The sequence below is a fragment of the Seriola lalandi genome, unplaced genomic scaffold, assembly GCF_002814215.2.
Source record: "Seriola lalandi dorsalis isolate HSWRI2012SDOR001 ecotype SW California unplaced genomic scaffold, Sedor1 jcf7180002054866, whole genome shotgun sequence".
Taxonomy (NCBI): domain Eukaryota; kingdom Metazoa; phylum Chordata; class Actinopteri; order Carangiformes; family Carangidae; genus Seriola; species Seriola lalandi.
Window position 1 is genome coordinate 643,977 of NW_019525419.1, and position 21,381 is coordinate 665,357.

General features: G+C 38.9%; 3 protein-coding genes across 5 annotated transcripts in view; all 3 read right to left on the minus strand.

Moving 5' to 3' along the window:
- Positions 1-5,730, minus strand: part of pde4ca (phosphodiesterase 4C, cAMP-specific a) — a 52,854-nt gene extending 47,124 nt beyond the window's left edge. For both annotated transcript variants that reach the window (XM_087179790.1, XM_087179789.1), the window contains exons 1-2: positions 4,859-5,730; positions 3,118-3,347 (exon numbers count right to left, since the gene is read on the minus strand). In XM_087179790.1, the coding sequence (XP_087035916.1) occupies positions 3,118-3,347; positions 4,859-4,972 (344 nt within the window). In that variant the 5' untranslated portion in view covers positions 4,973-5,730. The remainder of the gene's footprint in view (positions 1-3,117; positions 3,348-4,858) is intronic.
- A 143-nt stretch (positions 5,731-5,873) lies between these two features.
- On the minus strand, positions 5,874-11,157 carry LOC111671090 (gamma-interferon-inducible lysosomal thiol reductase-like). The gene is made up of 7 exons (XM_023428097.2): positions 10,911-11,157; positions 9,239-9,427; positions 8,872-8,946; positions 8,538-8,624; positions 7,986-8,138; positions 6,439-6,507; positions 5,874-6,289 (listed from the first exon to the last, which is right to left on the minus strand). Exons 1-7 carry the CDS (start codon positions 11,040-11,042, stop codon positions 6,224-6,226), a joined length of 771 nt encoding a protein of 256 aa, XP_023283865.1. The 5' UTR covers positions 11,043-11,157; the 3' UTR covers positions 5,874-6,223.
- Positions 11,158-12,972: 1,815 nt separating this feature from the next.
- The window catches only part of pik3r2 (phosphoinositide-3-kinase, regulatory subunit 2 (beta)), a 36,262-nt gene continuing 27,853 nt past the window's right edge, over positions 12,973-21,381 (minus strand). For both annotated transcript variants that reach the window (XM_023428096.2, XM_087179793.1), the window contains exon 16: positions 12,973-20,327. In XM_023428096.2, coding sequence (XP_023283864.1) covers positions 20,114-20,327 — 214 coding nt within the window. In that variant the 3' untranslated portion in view covers positions 12,973-20,113. The remainder of the gene's footprint in view (positions 20,328-21,381) is intronic.

The window sequence follows — 21,381 nt, forward strand, 5'->3', positions numbered from 1 at the left end:
CCAGACGAAGTCTGCATTGTTTCCTAACCACTTCTGCCTTGTTCTAATGCCCAGCAGTAAAGATGCTCTTCTCTCTTCCCCAAGCTCAACACATCAGAGGATGATCCTGGGCCCAAACAAATCCTGGCCCTGAAGCACATCATCATTTCAGTCATGTGGATGACAGAGGCAGAGGTGAGATCTGCCCAGTTCTCAGTTCGATTCAGCGAGGCCAGAACAGAGTGTACATTCCTGTGGCGGCACTCCCGCAGGTCCTGGAGTGGGGTTGATCAAGTTCATTAAAAGGTAGTTGTCATAGTTCAGCAATGTGAGACGGCATCTGTTTGTATGCTACAACATATTCCACGCCGCACAAAGCTAGTCATGTAGACAGCATCCTAATGCTTTGTCCATTGGGCCACTGTGGAAACAACTGAGAAGAAACAACCCGTTTACACTGTGTTCCCAAGTGGTGTGGGCAGATTATTCTCACAATATTTTTCCTCCAGTAATGATGTCACAATTTCAGGTGATGTTCAAGCCACAACCGGGGACAAGCTTTGATCCGGGCTGACGATGGTTTGCCTTTTGGAAATCTTCCTTTTCAAGTGGAAAGTCACAAGAGTCCTACTTCATGAGCAGTGTGATCAGAAAGACCTTGTTTCACCTGCATCTGGCCTCATCTACACTTGTCCATCCTGTGCTTTAGCTCACATTTTTTCCAAATGAAACACTTGTTCTCCAGCCGCTCCTGCACTATCTCCTCTTCAAATAATCACAATTTACACCGTTTCCTGTGTCTGACTCTCATCATGTGCGTAACTGTGCCAAATTTATTGTGATCTAGGAGCGCTATGGGCCAGAGGTTAATTCTTCAGTGCCTGTGTTAGATGTTCTGGATGGGGACATCATCAGGGAGTCCAAGCCACCGCACAGTAAAAGCTGTTCCAAGAGAGGGGGTAACAAAGTGTTTATCCTGCCGAGGCCAGAAATGACTTTTTAACCTTATTTTCATCTATAAGAACATGGCTTACTGTAGACGCTGCCTGTACTGGCTACATGACTGTCTGTGGTCAGCTTTCAGAAACAAGCCTCCACAGAACACAACATCGTGACTATTTTAGATGTAGTTACCGCGAGTTTAATGTTAACTTTGATAGACATATAATGACATCAAATTAGTGACATCACAATAAAATAATTCAGTTCAATTCTGATTAGATTTCCCTAACATGTGCGGCATTGTCAGGTTTAAACAACCTGTGGCTTCGAATGCTACTCCATAAACAATTTCTCTGGCGCTGCATCAAAATTGCACTACCAACTTGTAAATAGGCGAGCACATGGCCCTCTCCCGAGACAAGGAACACAATAAAAGGCTTTTAGGTCCATCAACATCATAGGAGTCATGTCTGTGGCAGTGTTGCTTTATACCTGCTGGTATATAAACATTTATGGAATAAATATAGCCTAATCATCACAATGTATGAACCTATTTTCCAGTGCCTCATCTGTAGAGTTTTGACCATGCCATATTAAATGTGATGAATCTGCACACCAGTGTGTTCGCCTTCTCATTTTGACAAATTATGTCAAGCTGCCTAATGTACTCTGTACGAACTGTGTTCTATTGTACAGAATGGGAGTTCACTTGTTTTAGACAGTTTACTGTGCCTAAATATGAGTATGAAGGCAAAGCCGTAGTTAGTGACACATGACTCATGTTAACAAATGGGTTGTCACTGAAAACCATTGAACAACACTATTTCTTGTGTTACCGGTAAAAATTGGTTTTGAAATAATAGTCTATTAATATGAATACATGTGCAATGTTTATATTTCTTTTTGGAGCTATCATCTGAGTAAAATAATTCTGGACTCTGCCACTATTAATGTCCATTTTTGTTATTTGGTGCCAGACAAACACACTGCTTGTCCCGCCCTCAAATAAAGTTAAACTTACAGGAGTGTTTATCAATTTGAATCAATTGGTAATTTGGAACTTTACAAAATCCTAGACTGTAATTTAGTCAAATCTAACTCAGCATCATTCACACGCGAATGTCATTTTTATATAAGAGGTGGTAAACAATAGTATTGAATTTTTGACTAGCCCTTTTCATGGTCCGTGAAGTCACAGTGCACCAATAGATTTCATTGCAATTCATTGTATATACTTTTCATCAGGTTATATCTTAGGACATCCCAGGGCGCATGTCCACTCATACAGACTAATACTGGCGAGTAACCGTGTAGTATGTGTACTGCTTTCGTCATTTGCACAGATAAATACCAATGATGAAGGTTTGTTTGCTGTAAAAGGGAAAAATATCTATGATACAACTGTGTCTTTGTCCAAAGTAAAGCCATATCTGATCACCTCTGACATGCACTACAATGACTTATGAAATCAAACACGTCCGTGTGCATTCCCCCAACATGTAAAAAAAGAAAACAAAAGTGCAGTACACCCACACCCACACACACACACACACATACACACATACACAGTGTAGAGAGGCAAAAAATGTATTTACAGCTGCAGCTTGAATGTCGTTGTGGAAACAATCATAAGAGCCTTGTTTGTTTGATCTTTTATAGTGATAATTGTTCAGCAGTGTGACAGAGGGGAGAGCGACGCCTTAAGCGGGACACTTTGGATCATATGCTCAAGAAGCAAATCAGCTTTTTCTACCTAAATTAAGCACTTAGGCACTAAAAAAAAAAAATCGTCAAGCTCTGCTGAAATCTTTACAGGAAACGGAATTGGAAGAAGGTGCTGCAAAGTTACCTTAAACCCCATCATGCTGGTTATCGATTGATGACATATAATTCTAATCATTAATCTTGAAAACGCGTCCAGCTAGAAAAACGAACTCATTTTCACACATGCTCCACACAGGTTTGAAGTTTCAAGTATAAAAATAATAATAGACACTTAAAAATGGCTCTTTAAGCTAAGTAGACCCATACACTCCTTTAAAGTTGGAACAGAGCCCCAGTAGATTCAATTATGTAGATTTATTTACTCCAAAGTTTTGGTGCGAATGAACATGAACATTATAGAGAGGCGTATCACCAAAAAGATCCACTGCATCTGCAGCAGGACACTGACAACACATAGAATCATTGACTCACAGGCCTTTACATATGTAGCTGGTCAGTGTCCCCAGGCTCCTGGAGTGTTTGATGCTGTGGGCCACGGGGCCGGACCCGGGGCCGTCCTCTGGTCTGTCCTGCATGGAGGGTCTGCAGGACAGCCTGGGCAGCTGCAGGGTGCCTGAGAAGAGCCTCTTCACAGCACATTTGAAATCGGGGTCCTGCAGACACTCAGCGGAGGAGGCCTGCTCTGAGGAGTCCCACTGTCTCTGGATGGCAGAAGAAACAAAGACCAGGATATGACAGAACAGAGATGAGAAATGAAAGGAAACAGCAGTCATTTCATGTGGTCAATTTGATTACATTATTAGATCAGATGCTTCTAATTGTGAAACTAGAGAATGAGGAGACTGTGATGGCATGAAGAGATGTGAAATTTAGATGCTCCACAGACAGTAACTTACAGACCACTTCTCTTATGGCAAAGCTGGGTGAGCAAACTTTCTTCACTCATTCGTTATAAATGCAACATGTTTAGGAACGGTTGACAGAGGTCAGTCTCCACCACCCTCTCTCTTTTCATATGCTTTGCATCGACTATATCAAGCGTCAGCACAACGTCCTTTTCATGGCAATGCAGATGAAACAAAAATACTTTTGAACCTGAACTGCTGTTACTGACACTAATTGCTCTACGTCACAACAATTTACAGCTCAGTGAAGATGAAATTAAATACTATACTGTAGCTTAACCTGATTCCATATAACCCAGCACTAGATCCCCGAGTGTGCAGCTGAGATGCTTTATCTGCTTCATCACAAAACTAACTTGCAGGAAAAGCCAATGAAAGCTACCAGTGTGTGTTTGTCTTAGGTTTCACTGGCATATTCCCTTAACTAAGGTCAAGCTTGGCCTTTTCTGAACCTCTTGAAGAGACATTATGAAAAAAAAAAAATTGCTGAGATCTAAAGGTAAGTTGCAGACAGGGCTGTTTTTGTGCTTTTGCCGAAAATGTGACGAGCCCCACTCAGGCATTATCTTTGAAAGGTTTATCTGATTTCAGGTCCTGAGACCCACGCACTATCACCTTGGACACAACAGATGGTTCTCACAGTGAGACAGTGTTTGGGATTTAGCTCTTAGGGCATCTCTCTCTCAGCGTCAGTGTTGAGGAGAAACAGATAAGAGTCCTTGTTTTCTGCCGCTATCCCGTGACCTTATCTCTCCATCTGTTTGGGAGTTCCACCTTTCCATAAGCAATTGTCAACACACACTCCGGTTTTATTGTTGAACATTTCTTTGACTTAGGTGACCAAAACACAGGGAACAGTGCAAACTTCACTCATGATAAAACACTTGACTTCCTCTTGTCAAATGGTCGTTTGATATCTGCCAAACCTCATTTGTTCAAACTTATAAACATAATGGACAAATTATTTTATTGCTAACAATCCGAACTTGCAATTAAATGGGGCTTATTTTAACACTCAAGGCTCCATTGCTCTTCTGCACAGCTGTCAGGCAATGGTAAAATGCATAGAACAAGATATCAAAGTGTAATTACATACTCCTGATGTACAAGAGATCAGTCACACAAGAAACCTCGCATCTTCGTATTATAGCTAAAGTTAAACCAGCTCACTTTCTTTTTTTGTTTGAGTTCTGAAAAGATCATAAATAATAATAAATTTGATCCATAAGCCACAAGCAGAATTGACTATTGTAATTTACTACATTTTTCTTTTTAGTATTTCTTAAAGGTTCATTAATGTCTCTTACCTCGGTGAAGTTGAAAAATTTTGATGAGTTATTTCTCCTCATATTTCCAGTTACTGTATCATGGGAACAAAACAACTGGGAAGGAAATACCAGAGGAGCATACAGGAACCCCATTTAAGATCAGATATGAAGTTGTCTGTGGCACTAATACTTCCTTGGGCTGTCACTCAGTAAAAAAGTATTTCCCCGCCTCTTCAGAAACCCTCAGCTGTCTTTATTTCAGTGATCAACAGCTAACTTTCTAAGCACACTTGTGAGTTTGCATTTTAAACTTCAGCTGTGGCCTTTTTTAAACTGTAAGCTCATTAGACCCAAATGCAACGAATATACGTGTATACTTTTTTAAATGGCAATATTTAGTCTATTGAGAATAATGCGAAAGTATATGGAGCCTGAAGATGTTAGCTGGTAGTGAGATTGAGGCAGTGGAGCTGCTTGCATGACAGGCCATTATTCATGTGTGTCTATCTGCCTGTAGAATCAGAGGACTTCATGCATCCAGCCCTTCTGGTTAGGCCAGAGAGACTCTGGCTTTGATCAAGCTGCTGCCTATAACCATTCTATTTAATGGTTGTTGTTTTTTTTTTTACAACATTAACACAACTTCGGATAGATTTACTATTTGTAAAAGGATGTGAGTGCGTGTTAAACATTCAGTGCGATTCCCAGGAGACTTTGTGAACTTTAATGACCCTGCCTCTTCCGCCGCACACCCACATAAACCCGGGCTTAAAAACCAAATATAAAACATCAAGTATAACGTCAGTTGTGACTCATGAATCACTGATGTGTTTTTAACAGCTTTAGTTATGTTCTCTGGTTCGCTTAATGATGTGTATAATGTATAATTAACTGTATTTTGCAGTTTTATTTTTGAATAAGATGTAATTGAATGTTATATCAGTTGTGTTAAAACTTTCCATGCACAATCTGGCAGACAATGCTGAGCTCATATTTAAGGAATCTGGTAAATAAAGTGAGTGTAGTATGACAAGTTCTTTATCTAACCGCCATATACATGTAACTGTTTATTTCTTTTATTACCTCAGGTAACAGGGGACTGAAGATGAGCTTATGAAACATGGCGCCATCTGAAGGACAGTGAGAACACTGCATTTCAGAAAGCATTTATGGTTTCATGGTTTCAGTAGAAAACATTTCAGTAATGACACGTTTTTTTTAAAAAGTCAACTGTATTTATATGCTTTGAATTATAAAGTGAGGTGATCAATTATTCCCTTTATAGAAACAGATTGTAAAATCAAAGATTAAGAAATATATATTTGATGACATTCCTCAGTGTTGCTTATTTAGTGGCCACACCTGGAGCAGAGCAAGTATAAAGGCAAGTGTAGTGCTGCTCCTTCACTCATTGTGGCAGTAGCTTTTGAAGTGTTTGTGGCCCCCTCCGCAGGCTGCAGGCTTGGTGCCCTGAAAAAAAGAGTTTGTTAAAGGTCAAAGTTCAAGTCTAAGCGAATCAAAAATTATGAACTGCTTGCGATTTAAAAATATACACGGTAAAATTGTATTAAGAAGGCAAAAGTTCAGCATACAGAGTCAATGAATGAGATTAACTGTACCTTGTACATGTTGCAGACGAGAGTGAAGAGAGAATTCATGGCTTTGTCCTGCAAATCGTCTGTGTGCTCCTGCAAATAAATAAAGATTGGTTTCCCAAAGACCGGCATAAAAAAGGTGGTCATTGAAAAAAAAAAAAAAAGACAGAGCTGCAAGGACGATGGTTAAAATAAATGTAGTATGTCATTTTTCTGTTAAAGCTCTCACAATCACTAACTTCACTATGAAGATTAAAAAATAGCACTAACTGTCCATCAGACAACATTTAAAAGAGGTCAAATTGTTAGCAACTAACTTACTTGCAGGTGTACTTGGTCACAACAACTGCATGTTATTTATTATGGTAGGAGAGACACACCCAAACACAGTCACCACAAAGGCAAAGAGGAACGGTGGTTGCAGTAAAAGCTTACCAACAGAGCCAAGTGAACGCAATAGGATTGTTGCTTAACATGACGAGACTATTGCTTAGAATATTGAACATCACCTCTGTGAAAAAGCAAACTCTGAGCTTCACACTTAAGTTACATGTATGATTTCATGACAGCGTCTTGTAGCAGATACAGTCTTGATAGGGACAGATATTTCATGGGAGTCTTAAGATATGAAGGATTTTCTGGTTGATGATGTAATGGCCAAGAAATCTCAGGCCACTTACAATCAAGAGCACCCTTTGGTGCCAAGACTGCTGCATGTGATTTTCCCACAGTCCAAGATTGTATTTCCCTTCATTCAGATTTGTAAGCAAATTTGGAATATTTTCATAAAAGAAATAAAATACAATTGGGGGCTAAATGGCAAAAATCCCAATTCAAAATAGTAAAATGTTTCCATTTGTCCTCAAATCAAGTGAGTAAGTGTATTATATTATAATGTTGTGTAATGTTATTTGACCCTGTACACCCCGATCACTGTACATATAGAGGTAGAAACTCAGAAACACAAACATTCTCTTGTCGCAGTAATTTATAAACTTTAAAATTGCTTTTAATTTTTCAGTTCAGGCTTGGTTTGACAAAGCCAGTTGGATATAAAATGTGAGCAGTGTCCGGCTCCTCTCTGTTGCCTGATGCTTCATGTAGACAGGATTAGTTTTTTTCCCCTCTTCTATTCTTATGGAATTGATTTAGAGTGAACTGCAGTTTCAAGTCGTTATTGTGCATTTGGTCTCAGGCTGCTTGGCAGAGAGACAGCGGCATCTGTTGTGCTAAGCTTTGGAGTCGCATCAAGCTGTAGCTTCACGCACCAGTCACAGCTCTCTTTCACTTATAGATTAGTACTTTGGGGCAGATCAAGTGTCAAAATGATCACAACATCACTTGATTAAAAATCAAGCATCGAAAGCATGGCAGAACAGGGGCACTGCAGAGAGAGTGGCTTCAAAACAAGTCAGGATGGAAAACTGCATGTATCAGCTAGCATGTATTCAATCTCCAAGTCAGGTTGATGTCGTCTCTTTAGATCTGTAAATTGATAGTGTCTAGCTGCCTCGTAGTTATGGTTTTTCTGCAGAATACCACAGGAGCTGCTAAATGCACTGGAGCCTTACCCCATTAATGGTCACCCAAGGCACATATTTGTGTGGTGGATTCAGCGCTTTGGTCTTCATGGCATTCAGATGCATCAGCTGGTTTCCCAGATCCCCTTTCACACAGCCCATGACTTTGTCCCAGCTCAACTGGGGATTGTAGATTTCCAAACACTATAAACAACAATGGAAATACACACACATGAATTTCAGTGGTGAAATAACTTCAGTTCAGTTCAGTTTTATTCATATGTAAGTTAACACAAGGTCAACAGTACAATGAAATGCGTTGAACAAGAAAACAGGTCAGCTCAGCTAAAAAGAGGACTTGTCGTATAAAATACGAATATAAGATAAAATTAAATAGAGATGGAATGAGATATAAATAAAATTATGTGTAGAGGTATAAGTGACGAGCTTCGCAGGGGTTGACCCTTTTGAAATATATTGGGGAAGTGACAGTGATTGAAAAGATGGTGCAAAGAAGGAGGCAGACAAACAGACACCAGCCAAATGACTGGGCAGATGAGCACACACGCATGCATGCACACACACTCGCTCTGACTTCCTTACGCTTTTGGCTGAATTGATGACATCACTTGAGGACTCCATACAGAAGATGACCGGGAAAGCAATAGTGGTCATGTTTAGTAGACAAGTCTGAAAGGAATAGGACAGAAACACACATACATATAAAGGAGAATAAAAATATTAAAAAGGTACTTTGAGTATGGAGTGTTTCTCTGAGGAATTATAATGCTTTCACAACACTCAGGTTTACATGGATCCACACAGTATTTTCTGCATAGTATTTCTTTTAACAAACCAAGGCAGATAACATGTTTCAAATAGCAGTTACAGCATTATTCAGCAGTTTTCTCTCTGTGCATTAGTTGTGTAACTTTACCTCAATCATGTTACCCAGACATTCCTGTTCTCCATGCTGGCAATCGAAAACAAATTTCTGTCCATCAGGTTTCTCCTGTTGGGGTTGGGCGGTGGGGAAAATGCAATATTCATAAATTAGTAACAAACACATTTCTTGACCAAGATTATGATGCACTTCACACTTCACTTCACTTACCCCTTTCTTGCCACCAAAGCTAAATCTATTTGCTTATTTTGTGACCACATATGGTTTGATATAGGCTTTTTTTCTTGTATCAATTTTATCTCTCCTGCATCTGCCTCTTTTTGTAGTAAAACCAACATCACATATCTTTTTAAGACATTAGCCACCCCATATTTACCAATGTGCTTGGTTCACTGCTTACCACAGCATTTCCGTAGGGCACCAGAGTAACAGTCATGATGTCACTCAGCAAGAGCCAGGTGGGGAAGAGCATCTCAGTGAGAAAACCTCTGCAGCCAGGGCATAGACTTTCATAGTAAAGCCCCACCTGGATTGGATCTGCTGTCTGATGGGACCTGGTGAAGTTAGACTCAAGGCACTGCTTCAAAACCTGCACAAGGGGGCAAAAGTGGAGAGGTTATTTTATGTTTAATCACTCTCTGTGCTCCGGGGGTTTGTTTTACCACATTTGTGGGGCCGAAAACCGGGAGCCCACTATACTTTTGAAGTCAGACAGCTTTGTGGGGACCAAACTGCTGGACCCCACAATTTAAAAATGGTTGTTTAAGGGTTAAAACTTGGTTTAATGGTTCAGGTTAGAATTGGGTCTAGGTTAGGGTTAAGAATTCAGTTGTGATGGTCATGGTTAGGGTAAGGGGTTAGGGAATACATTTTGTCAATGACAAGTCCCAACAAACAAGGATGTGTGCATTTTGATTTACTATATTTGTACTCCCAGTATACTTTTGGGGTGCATGGAGCTTCATGGGGACCAAACTGCTAGAAGTTTAAAGGAATGTCTGAGGGTTAAGACTTGGTTTCAGAGTTAGGGTTAGATTCAGATTAGTGTTGGAGGGGCTAGGCAATTAGTCGTTATGGGTCAGGGTAAGTTTCCAGGAAATGCAAGTCTATAATGTATCCAAAGGTGACCTAGAACAGTGTGTGTGTGTGTGTGTGTGTGTGTGTGTGTGTGTGTGTGTGTGTGTGTAGGGTCAGGCCATTTTCCACTTGGGTGCAATACTAGGAGAGCTCAGGGTAAGTGGTACCATTTTTTATATATTTATCAGTTTTAGTGTCACAGTAAAATCAGCTGTTCAAAATTTACAGAGCAAATGAATATGCCCACAACTTTATTTTATTTATATTTGTTTCCTATTAGATGTGACTTGGACTAGATGTGCTTTAAGTTTTAGTAACTTTGACTCTGTACATTTCTTTAATTATACGTGGCACTATCTGTGTTTACTGGAGTGTGTCTCTGTTAGCAGCCACACACTGAGGTAAAGAGAGACTAGAGGTTAAGTCCTGTATGAAGTGTATACTGTATTACTTCCTCTTTCACTTATTTTTTCTTTAGCCCACCATGTAGTCTTAAAAAAATTCTCTGCTGCTCACTTCCTCAGTGAGTTTAGCTAGCTGACAAAAATACAACCTGAAGCAGAATACAGTCGACTGACAACTTAATTTGGGTATCAGTTCTCTGTGAAACTAACCGGGAAAAACTACACAAGGAAAACTCATCCACCGACATCTTTACTTTGTGTAACTGGACACCTGTGTATTATTTTGTACAGTGGCTATACGTTCAATGAGAAGCTGTGTTTCCAGGGTCATTCAAAGTTTGCACTAGGTTTCACCGGTGAGTTAGCGAGCTAAGATTAACTAAGTTACGGTGACGTATCTCATTGTCAATATTGTTGCTATGGTTTCCTGTAGTTCTGTCCAGCACAATGATTTTGAACGGTGGTTGAACTGTTTCCCGGAACTACACGGAGTGATGTGTCCTGGGATTTTAACGGACGCCAGCCATTCAAAAACGTACGTAAAATTAGATAATGTCTTAAAAGCTTTCCTAATACGTGAACATAACTTACCCCGCACTGGATAGCTGTGTCCAGAGATGAGCACCACTTTGATGGAGGATGGGAGCATGAAGAGGAGACAAAGCTGCCGCCGTACTGAGTGTTTAACCAAACAGTCATAATCAGCAGCAGAGGGGCTTTCATCTTCAGCTGCAGTTTAGGGCTTTACTTTGACACTTTTAAACAAAGTCCACAATAACACAACACTGACCTACAAACCACTGTCCCGAGCAACTTTAAATACAGCCCCGATGCTTCCTTGTGGAGGCTGCCTGTTTTTTTGATTGGCTCCTGATCATATGATCAAGACAACGTCACTTGTATCTAGCAGAGATCCCCGCAGGAAGACTTGGCAGGTGCTGTTTTGAGGAAGTGTGATTCCACAGAAATTAGTTTTAAATGTCACGTGGTCACACAAGTTCCCACAAGAATGAAACCTGAAAAATTAAAAGCATGAACTGTTCATTGTATTAAATTTCTCCTTATAACACGCAATGCACTACATATCATGGATTCTGCAAATACCAAGGAGGTTTTACTGGGTTTCGTGAATTACACCTGGGGGTGGGGTTAAAAAAAAAAGTTCCCTTCTACAAACTGGTCTTGTACAGATAAAGAAGAAATCAAGAACTTGAAAATATCACCAGGAGGAATAACAGTCTTATGATCAGTTCACTCAGCTTGTTTTGTGGGATAGTCTTTTTTGCATGACTTCTGCATCATCTGGCTAATTATAAAGCCATTGCATGTCTCAGCTCAGTTCCTCAGTGCAAAGGTCACAAACTGCAGCAAAACAGCTCAAACCCTTGAATATTATGAAACGTTTTACCTGGTGACTGTCAGATGATCTCTCCCAGCTTTCTGCAAAAAAACAAGGACAGAGTTCCAAAAAAAAAACGGAGAGGACATAACATGACTGCATGATTCACTCTGCTTCCTGTCTGCTTCTATGAATGTTGACTCAGAGTGTTACAGATAAAACTAAAATTCACTAAATTCATCTGTGCAGCTTTCAATTTTGTGTGCCTTTGCTGTATTTACCTACAGTGTGTGGAATGTGTGTCACACTGCAAAAGAAGGTATCGGTCCACTCAATCACAAAAACACACATTTTTCACTTCATTGTAGAAGTATCCAGCTACACAGGAAGTTGTTTTATTTGCCAACGTTTTGAGATACCCATATCAGGTTTATGTCCAACTCTAACATAGTGGAATTGTCTGGTATTTCATTTGTGCTTCTCTCAGCGTTCGCAAATTATCTTTTAAAAGAGGAAGCAGCATTGTTTCTTTCCAGAAAAAAAAAAACAATCCCTGGTTACTCCTCACCACTGACTACACTAATGTTGTCCTTGGAAAAGCTTACTACTCACTTCCTATGGAAACACAACTTTGTTCACAGATAAAGGTGACACAAAACTTCTTTCCTAGAGATAAGCAAACAAATGTTATATAACATCTAATACATTGTGTGTGTCCTTTAGGCCTAGCAAACATGTTGAGTGTATTCCCTTCCTCAATAAACTTTGAATTTTAGATTTTTTAAAACCTGCATTTTTGCTTGCTAGCAGTTTTCTTCTTCACTACCTTTCTTGTTTCATTCCTACCCATGTTTGGTGTATTATGAGTGTGCACATGTGCATTACTGTGAACATGCACAACACAAACAAAATGGGGACCCACTCCTAAAAACACTGTTCCATAGTGGTGGTGCTAATGGTCAACACTCCTCAGGTAACCTTCAATTTTGATGAAACTTTCCCTAAACTGAACAAGGCCAACGGAACATTTCTGCTATGTTTATGTTTAAATCTCATAGTAGAATAAATTGTTTCTATTTTGAGAGCCACCCAATACATAATTGATGACACAATCACATTCAAATTTTTAAGATTTATATAATACATTTTACTTTTCACCCCTAAAATGATATAATATCTTTCAGTGAGTGCTACAAATGAGTCATGTCATCATGTTAAAGCCCAGTAAAGTCGGCTACAGTATAACTGGGACATGAATATATGAGGAACTGTGGCGAGGCAATGACAGATTACAGGAAGTACAAGGGAGGACACTTTGTTTTATATATCTTTTATTGTCTTTTAGAATCATTGCATCAGCCTAAAGAAAGAACCGTACAGATGAAAGAGTACCTGTCTGAGGACAAACACATCTCTGAAGCAAGCTGTACACGAGAGAGAAAGAAAGAAACGTCGCATCTGAGTTAAGACAGACCAACGGAGGGAGGATAACACAAGAGAAGAAGAATAACCATCTTTTCGTGCATAGGGGTTGGGCACACAACAACCAGTAGGCCTCAGCTGGCTGAAACAACAGTGCTCCCTCTGAGTTCAATTGCACTTTGGTGTAGAGTAGCTTTATCGGACTGCCCTCTTCATTACCAGTCACCGTTTTTGAAAGAAAGAGAACATCACATCATTATTAACTAAGAACCATATATCTGTTGCTGCTGCTGAGGCAGTGATACACTGGGCAACTTGTGGATCAACAATAAAGAGCGACTGGTGTTGTAGGGTTAAAATTGTTGCTGCTCTGTAACTTCTCAGAGGCCGTTGCCAAATGGATCACTGCCAAACTTCTACCGTTCAGAGTTGGGTCTTGAATACGAACTACTGTACACCAGTGAAAAATACTACAACATTCACGTCAGATTGAATCAAACACAAGGCAAACTTTCATTGGTTGGATACAGGCAGAAAAAGGAGAAATGAAAGTGCAGTTGCTAACGTCATCTTATCTTAAATGGAAATCACACACACAAGCTGAGACTATATTGGATACTTTTTGGTCTTACAATTGAGTTAACCAACCAATAGAGCAATTGATTCACCTTTTCATTTGAGTATCATTTGCTGTGTAGTGCAAAATCAAGAACAGGGTGCCTCTTGATAGTTATTCCTGAATTTCCAACTTTTGTCATGTACAAAAATTGTACACAAGCATGTTCAAGTGGCGTGTTTTTTACTGTTATTCACAACATGTGGGTGTCACCCACTATAAATTCTTTGAACTGAGACCTTCCCAGAGAGACACCTGGCAGAGCCAAATCTATCACACTGTACATAATATAAACAGCAAAAGATGCAACAGCGTCTCAAGTTAGGATTCAGTCCTGCACATACAAGGCTCAGTGTAAGGTGAAGTAGTCAGCAGGTATAGATTGACAGACTGATGAATACCTATGTGTTATGGACAAATAAATCTTGTTGAACTAAATTGTTGAGTTATTATTATGAAATTGAGGGAGCACTGTTCTCACAAGTAAAAATTAAAAAAGAGGAACGAACCGAAACAGAAAAAAAAAAGCAGAACAAGCATTCATAACATTTTCAAGTTTAAAATGACAGAGGAAATAAAGAAATATAAATCAATCTATCACAGCCACTTTGAGGGACAGACAGATTGATTCTCAAACGCATATTTACCATTTGGTTAATTACATATTGTAAACATTTGTATTTTTTTTTCTGTATGGAGGAAAAATATTCAAGCTAGCTTATTTTTTTCTTTATAGGCTCTGTAAGGTTATCATTAACAGATATAAACAAACAAACAAAAAAAAGAACCAACACTTGGACAGACAAATCTATCAGCTTTTTTAAAAAGCCAAATAAAAAAAATAAAAAATATACTCAGGCACCATAAAAGAACACTTTCTAATGCCATCATTGTTCCATGTACAAAGATCTGTGTAAAGGAGTGATCATGAACCGCTGAATCATGTACCTTTTCTCTATCCGATCAACAGGTTTTACTTTGACTTCCCATTCAGCGACCACAGAGATCAACCAGAGGAAGATACAGTGGTAACTTTTACAGTTCACTTTTACAGCATCAGCGTCTAATCTGTGGTTGACCTCTGTAGCAGCATCCAAGTGTCTCTTTTGTGGTGCAACTTTTAACACTGCATCTACTCACAAAAAACAGAATCTTCCATATGACATAACAGATTCTCATGTTCATAAAAAACAAAAAAAACAACAACAAAAAAAAAACTCTTCTCTAATATTTAATAAATGCAAAGCAGCCAAGACTGCATTTAACATATAGACTTAGCTCTGTAAATATTAACACATGTACATGAGCTTGCTTCATCCTCTGAACGCACCTGATAATCATGCTTAATAGATTACATGTATGTCGATCAACTTGCTGATCATGATGAAGCTCACTGCAGCTGATTAGTAAAAATGCTTGCGTTTCAATAACTGCTCGAATACAAAGCACCCGTGGAGCAAGTCTAAAGATCATGTTCACATCAAAGCCTCTTTCTGATTTGTTTCAAGCACAATCCAAATCAGAATTACATAATCCAAAAATATAGATATCTAAGAATATATTTCAAAATATTTATTCTCTATTATGTCTCTCATTCTTCAAACCTTAATAGACACCAAATATATGTGTTCCTTGTAGTCAGTGAAAGATGTGCTTTGTGTATGAGGCCATTTCAAGAAAGATCATTTACAGTGTACCAAAGCTGATGAAAAAATATTTCATTCCTTGAATGATCACTTGTCTTATAGAAAAATGCTTTTCAAGAAGCTCCGACACAAATGCATATCTAAGAGATGAGCGGGATGAAAGCTGAAGTGGGACCGAAGTCTCACCTCTAAGTCAAAGCTCAAAACATTTTCATCTTCTGCCCGTTTCATGCCCGTCGCACTGAGTGACCAGGTTTCATTGCTACTGAAGTTGCATTGCTTCTAGCTATTAAACATCTGTGATTAACATGGCATATATGGCAGATGAAAGTGTTTAAGTTCACTGCAAAAATGTTCATCTTAACAAGTGATGTAGTAAAATATTCAGTTATACTTGTCTATTCTTTTTTAAGGAACTAAAATCTTTTAAATCTGAAGCAGATCTGCCTGGGTCATGAACTTCTCTGAAACAAGTGGACCTGTTGTGGAATAAACGGAAACCACCTTGCTTAATTGGCAGGATTTTCCCAGACACATTTTTAATGGCTAACCAAATCCCCCTAAAAAAACAGAAAACATAATTTTCACTCAGTCCTTGTAGCATCTTGCCATCATTTAGTTTCACTTCCTTGTGCTGAGGTTTTGAGATGTTGATTTTCTGCCACCACATAGAGTACAATGGAGGTGAACAGAACTTTCTTTCTGCTGGCAAAAGCCCAAAAACTACATTTCAAATAGTCAAGAGCAACACAATATCTTAGTTACTCTGGATAATCCACAGACCTCACTGTGAACCTTTTTCCAAGGATGATTTCTTCAGCTGAAAGAAACTGCAAAAAAAAAAAAATCTCAAAATCTAATGAAACTGAAAGTATCTGCATGTTCACATACCACTAAGACTAAGTGAAAAGATGTGTTTCTGTAATTTAGATGAACTGACCATTTAAGAAAATTTATGTTATTTGTCTTGTTAAGTTGCACAAGTTTGCTGAGTGGACACAAAATTGCATAATGAGCCAGAGGCTCTCCATAAAGTCGGTTTAAAATATTACAGAGTTTTTACAGTCCATATAGTTAAAGTAAAAACATTGCAATCAGTCAAAAGCATCAGAATTACATGACAGCTGTTGACCACAAAACAACAAAAGCATATACTGTACACTGTATACTCTGATATCATAAAGAAAAACGTCAATCACTCCTGATATACGGTATGGAAAGACCTTAAAACTATCAACTAAAAACACTATTGACAACTGAGCTTCACACTGTCTGTTAGTTTATGGTTGTTGGGCGTTAGGCACACTACTCTGAGTGTGTGGAACAGAAAAAAAAGTGCAGTCACAAAAGTGTTGGTCCAACAAACTGGATAATGGATGTGTCAGCAGTGGCGGATGACTCAACCAGAACGCCCGTTGACAAAGGAACTGACTCTTAATACAAAATACTGAGAAATGTTGCATGCAATAACTTGAGAGCTTATCAAATGAGCTTCAAACAACTGGGCTGGGCCACGGATGTGTACGGTTCACATTTCTATCTTATCTGAGTTTTATTCAAAAATATACCAGACAAATTAAAAAAAAAAAAAAAACACCAAAGAAAGCTAGCTTGGGTGCACCGTGAGCACCAAGCTACTGTACAGCCCCCACTATAGAAAGAAGGAATATGTAACAATTACAGATGTAACGACAAAGAGGCACAACTAAAATCCGTCACTCTCTTATCTATAACATGCTCAGGTTTGCTCTAACACACACACAAACACACATACACATACACACACACACACACACACAATCACACAAACGACGACGACCATGCTCATCTGCCAGATAACCTTAAGTTTTAGACAAATGGCAAATGTGTGAACCATAGGGCACAGCATGTGGTGGTGGTGGCACCATCTTGTGGAGCAACGCTCCAGTGATAACAAGGAGAAAACAAGCTCATCACAATGACTAAAGGCACTTCTAATCTTTCTCACTCACGTGTTTTTATAGCCCTCTAATCAAAAGCACCGCTGTCACCTCTAGTTTAAATTCCTGGGATTTCTATTTGCCAAGAATTGTGCAAAGTACAGTACAACTGATTCGTCCTGACTCAAATCAAAAAGATGTCTTGATTTTAAATTTTCAGGTTGAAAATGGGATTGGTCTGCTACCTGAAGTTTGTGAATCTGTCTACGGATGAAAAAGTTTAATATTAAGTAATAATCGACTTTCATGACAGAGTAAGTGAATATCTCATTAGGAACAAAACTTTAATTTCTATCCCTCCTCAACAAAAGTAAAAAATAAACCCAAAATGCTAAATGTTTAACGTTTAAAAGCATTGCATTTTTTCTAAAACTTTCTACTGCCAATGGATTTTGACTCCTCTCTACCTTTCCACAAAAATACTTTTTCTCTTTTTGGCAATCAGAGTCTACTATGTGTGAGAAATTTGAAAGATTATTATCTCAAGAATTCATCTATGTATATCAACTTTAAAAGTAACATCATGTGACGCCTGTTATCATTAACCACTCAGTAATAACTGAGTAACCCAGCCTTCACACAAGTGAACTGTGCTTTGAACAGAGGTGGTACAATCTTCACCTCAAGTCGAATGAACATGAGAGAAATTTACTGCCACAGCACAGAACAACAGGAGGGAACTGATGTGAGAACTGTCTGTAAATCTAAAACTTACTATCAACATCCCACTATGTTGTGCTTAGTACTACAATATCATAGTACTACTATAATCAACACACACCATACTGTATATGCACTACAAAAAGCACAATTATCAACCACTGGTGCCAAGTAAAAAAAATAAAAATAAAAAACACAACCCAAACGAAGGACTCCATGCACACTGTACTAGATAATCTCTCTGACCACAGAGGCCATGCTAAATGGCAAAAGGACTGGTTCTTTTTTTCTCTTTCTTGCTACATGAAAAGACATCCTTCATTTGGCTCACATTAGCTGGATACTGTGTACATCCTTTAACAGAATCTAAGAGCATAGCAAATATTCTGAAAACATAAAGAAACACAGCGATTAAACTGTATAAAGTCACATACACTGACTGCATGTGTGTCTGAAATATACTGTACATGAGTTATATTACTGCTTTCTTTTTTTTTTTTGTACATCAATGTTTTACAGCTCTGTGAGTCAAGCTTGTGTTGAAATGAACAGTCAAGCGCAAGGGGGAAGGAAAAACCGTGAGTAAATCTGCATTAAAAAAAAAAACAACAAAAAAAACAAAACAACAACAATAAACATTTGCAAGGACATTGTACTGCTAAATCAGTCTAATCTAACTAGAGACAAAGCAAATACAGTACCGAAGATACAATAATCACATAGATTGATGCTCTGTGAGTGTCTTTAGCATATAGAAACAAGACACATGAGAGGAGCACTAACAGTTATGCCTTAAGTCAATGGCTACAGGTGCTACAGTATTAAAGAGGATGAAAAAAGAAGGAAGAAGTTTGAAACAAAGAGACGTTTGATGCAGGAGTCTTTCCATTTAGAAGGAAACCTGGATCATGTGGAACTGCATTCATCAATGTACCTTTCCATCTAGTGTATTGTGATTAACAAGTATTTCTGTATTCACAATGTACCAATTATGTACCATGCATTTCTATCCTGTAATACAGTATTTACTGGATGTTGTACCTCGTCAATTCAGAATGAGGCCCACTGAGAGAGAGCAACAAGCCAAAGCAGTTGGAAATAAAGATCATTTCATAAAAAATATACCTATATGTGTGTATTTTTTTTTTTCTTTTTAAAGCTGTAGCACAGTCAATGTTGTTCACTCCCTCCTTCCTTCTCTTCTTTCTTCCAACCTCGACGTGCCCCCTTGTTATAGTGACACAGGCTTATGGTCATTCAAAGCTATTACTATGGCACTTGAGCAAGCTTTAAATTGAATTGATCTTTTTAAAACCCCTAAAAACATCAACCCCCAGAAATCCCCCTCCCTACCCCCTCCCCCTCAGGGTCCAGTGACTACACCCCCCAGGTCCGTGGTTTCTCAGCCGCCTTTAGGTGTGAAGCGAGCAGCCTGGTTTAGCCAAGCCAGTCCTTTTAGTGGATGACAGCTCAGGCTTTTGTCTACGGAGAGTTTGCAGGCAGTCTGGGGATGACAGATCGGGCCTTTGTCTAAGGAGAGTCATCATGTGTTCAAGGCAATAGCAAAAAAAAAAAAAAAAAAAAAAAAAAAAGCAAAAGTGCCCCCTGTAAAATTTCCCATCATCCCATCTGGTCTCTCCTCTTCCTCTTCACCATCTTGAAAACAATATTTTTTGTGTGCTTATTTTGTCTTCCTTTAACAAGTTTGGCTGTTTTTTTTTTTTTTCCTTCTCTGTATCAAAGGTGTTTTCTTGTAAATGTCTCACACTTTTTTTCATAACTGACACTGTACAGTCACGGCTGGCTGATGCGACTTTCTCCTCCAGATAAAACTTGCTGTGTCAGCCACGCTAACTGTACAGTGTTTAGTTAGTGCTAGCAGTGTGCTTATGTTGAAGCCATGCTGTTAGCAAGGAGTGCTCTTTGCTGGACTGGGGTCAGTGTGGGAAATCAGCACCAGCCTCCAGCCAAAAAAAAGTATGAATTTTAAATTGTGGCTGTTGAGTTTATCTTACCCATCACTTTAAACACATGAACAAGCATTGTTCGGACATTTACTTTTTCCCCGATGCGTTTGAGTGAAAATTTTGTTTCCCCACCCTGGTTGGCGTCCTACACTGCTGGTGGATAGTTCATCTCGGGTGCTGGTTCTGGTTCTGGTTCTGAGAGCGGGCCAGGACTGGGTAGGCCAGATTTACATTCAGCTGGTCGTTGTGTTGGACCAAGGAGACGTTTTTGTAGTGGAGCACCAGGTCTTTGAGGGACGAGTACAGATTGTAGGGCTCAGCGAATCCATAACCTGTGACCGTCTTGTAGATGACACAGTGCTTGGTGTCACCCTCCACACTGAAAAGAAGGACAGACATCTTGTTTACAGAAGCTCTTTATTGTCATAAAAGGAAAATGTTGTCAATATATAAATTACTTATTTTATTTATCTACTACTATTTAATTTCCTACATTTCCCAGTGTTGTCAAAGCACCAACGAGAGAGAACTTTTGGTTTGGTGTGATTTGGGTTTTGTTTGGGAAGTGAATTAACGACAGTAATTGTGAGAGAATTCATGTAAGAACTTTAGTAATCATGTAAGTTTGAGTAGCGCCCCATTATAAAAATGTAACGTATAATGTAATATGTTTTTCTGCATCCTTGTTTAATGAGACGGCTTTAGAGGAAATATAGTTAGTAGTACAAAGGTACAAAGTCCTGCATACAACCCTCCTGTGAAACGGTGAGTTGTTGTTCTTAGACTTCTGCATTTGTACTGATTAAACAAACAAGGTATTACATGTTGGAGAGCTTAACAGTTGCTGCTAGGTGAATTTACTGTCTGACAGAGCCAGCTAATTCCCCTGCTTTTGGCTGTAGCTTTGCATTTACCATATAGACATACAGTATTGACTGGTATCCATCTTCTCATCTAGCGCTCCACCAGAAAGCGAGTAGGTGTAGTTCACAAAATGTCAAATTATTCCTTTAAGAACTGCCACGAAAATCTAACCTCCAGCATTTATTGTTTCAGTGTTCAGAGTGTTAAAATTAGTGTTGCACGATATGCAAGAAAAATCATATTGCTATTATTTTGGCAGCTATTGTAATATGTGATTTCAGTTGGAATGGTTTTTGCAAAAAAAAATATAAAAATGATGATGATGATGATGATGATGTGATTTTTGTTGTACCAAACATGTTCCTTTATGTCTGGAGAATATGGTCTGTAGGCTGGGGTGTCGCTGTAGCATCACAACGCTTATGGTGCTAACAATGCACAACGATGTCATGACACATTTTACCTTTGTCGAAAAGATTACAGCTCCTGCAATTTGGATATTGCACTTGGTCAGATAGTTCGATTATATATTTTATTTAATTGTGCAGCACTCGTTAAAATGCTGTCAA

Excerpts from the sequence above, each read along its gene's own strand:
- LOC111671090 (XM_023428097.2), bottom strand. The coding sequence starts at position 11,042 with ATGAAAGCCCCTCTGCTGCTGATTATGACTGTTTGGTTAAACACTCAG. Across the intron at positions 8,947-9,238 it reads TGCCCTACGGAAATGCTGTG|GAGAAACCTGATGGACAGAA; the intron begins GTAAGCAGTGAA and ends CAACCCCAACAG. Across the intron at positions 6,508-7,985 it reads CTTGGGTGACCATTAATGGG|GAGCACACAGACGATTTGCA; the intron begins GTAAGGCTCCAG and ends ATTTATTTGCAG.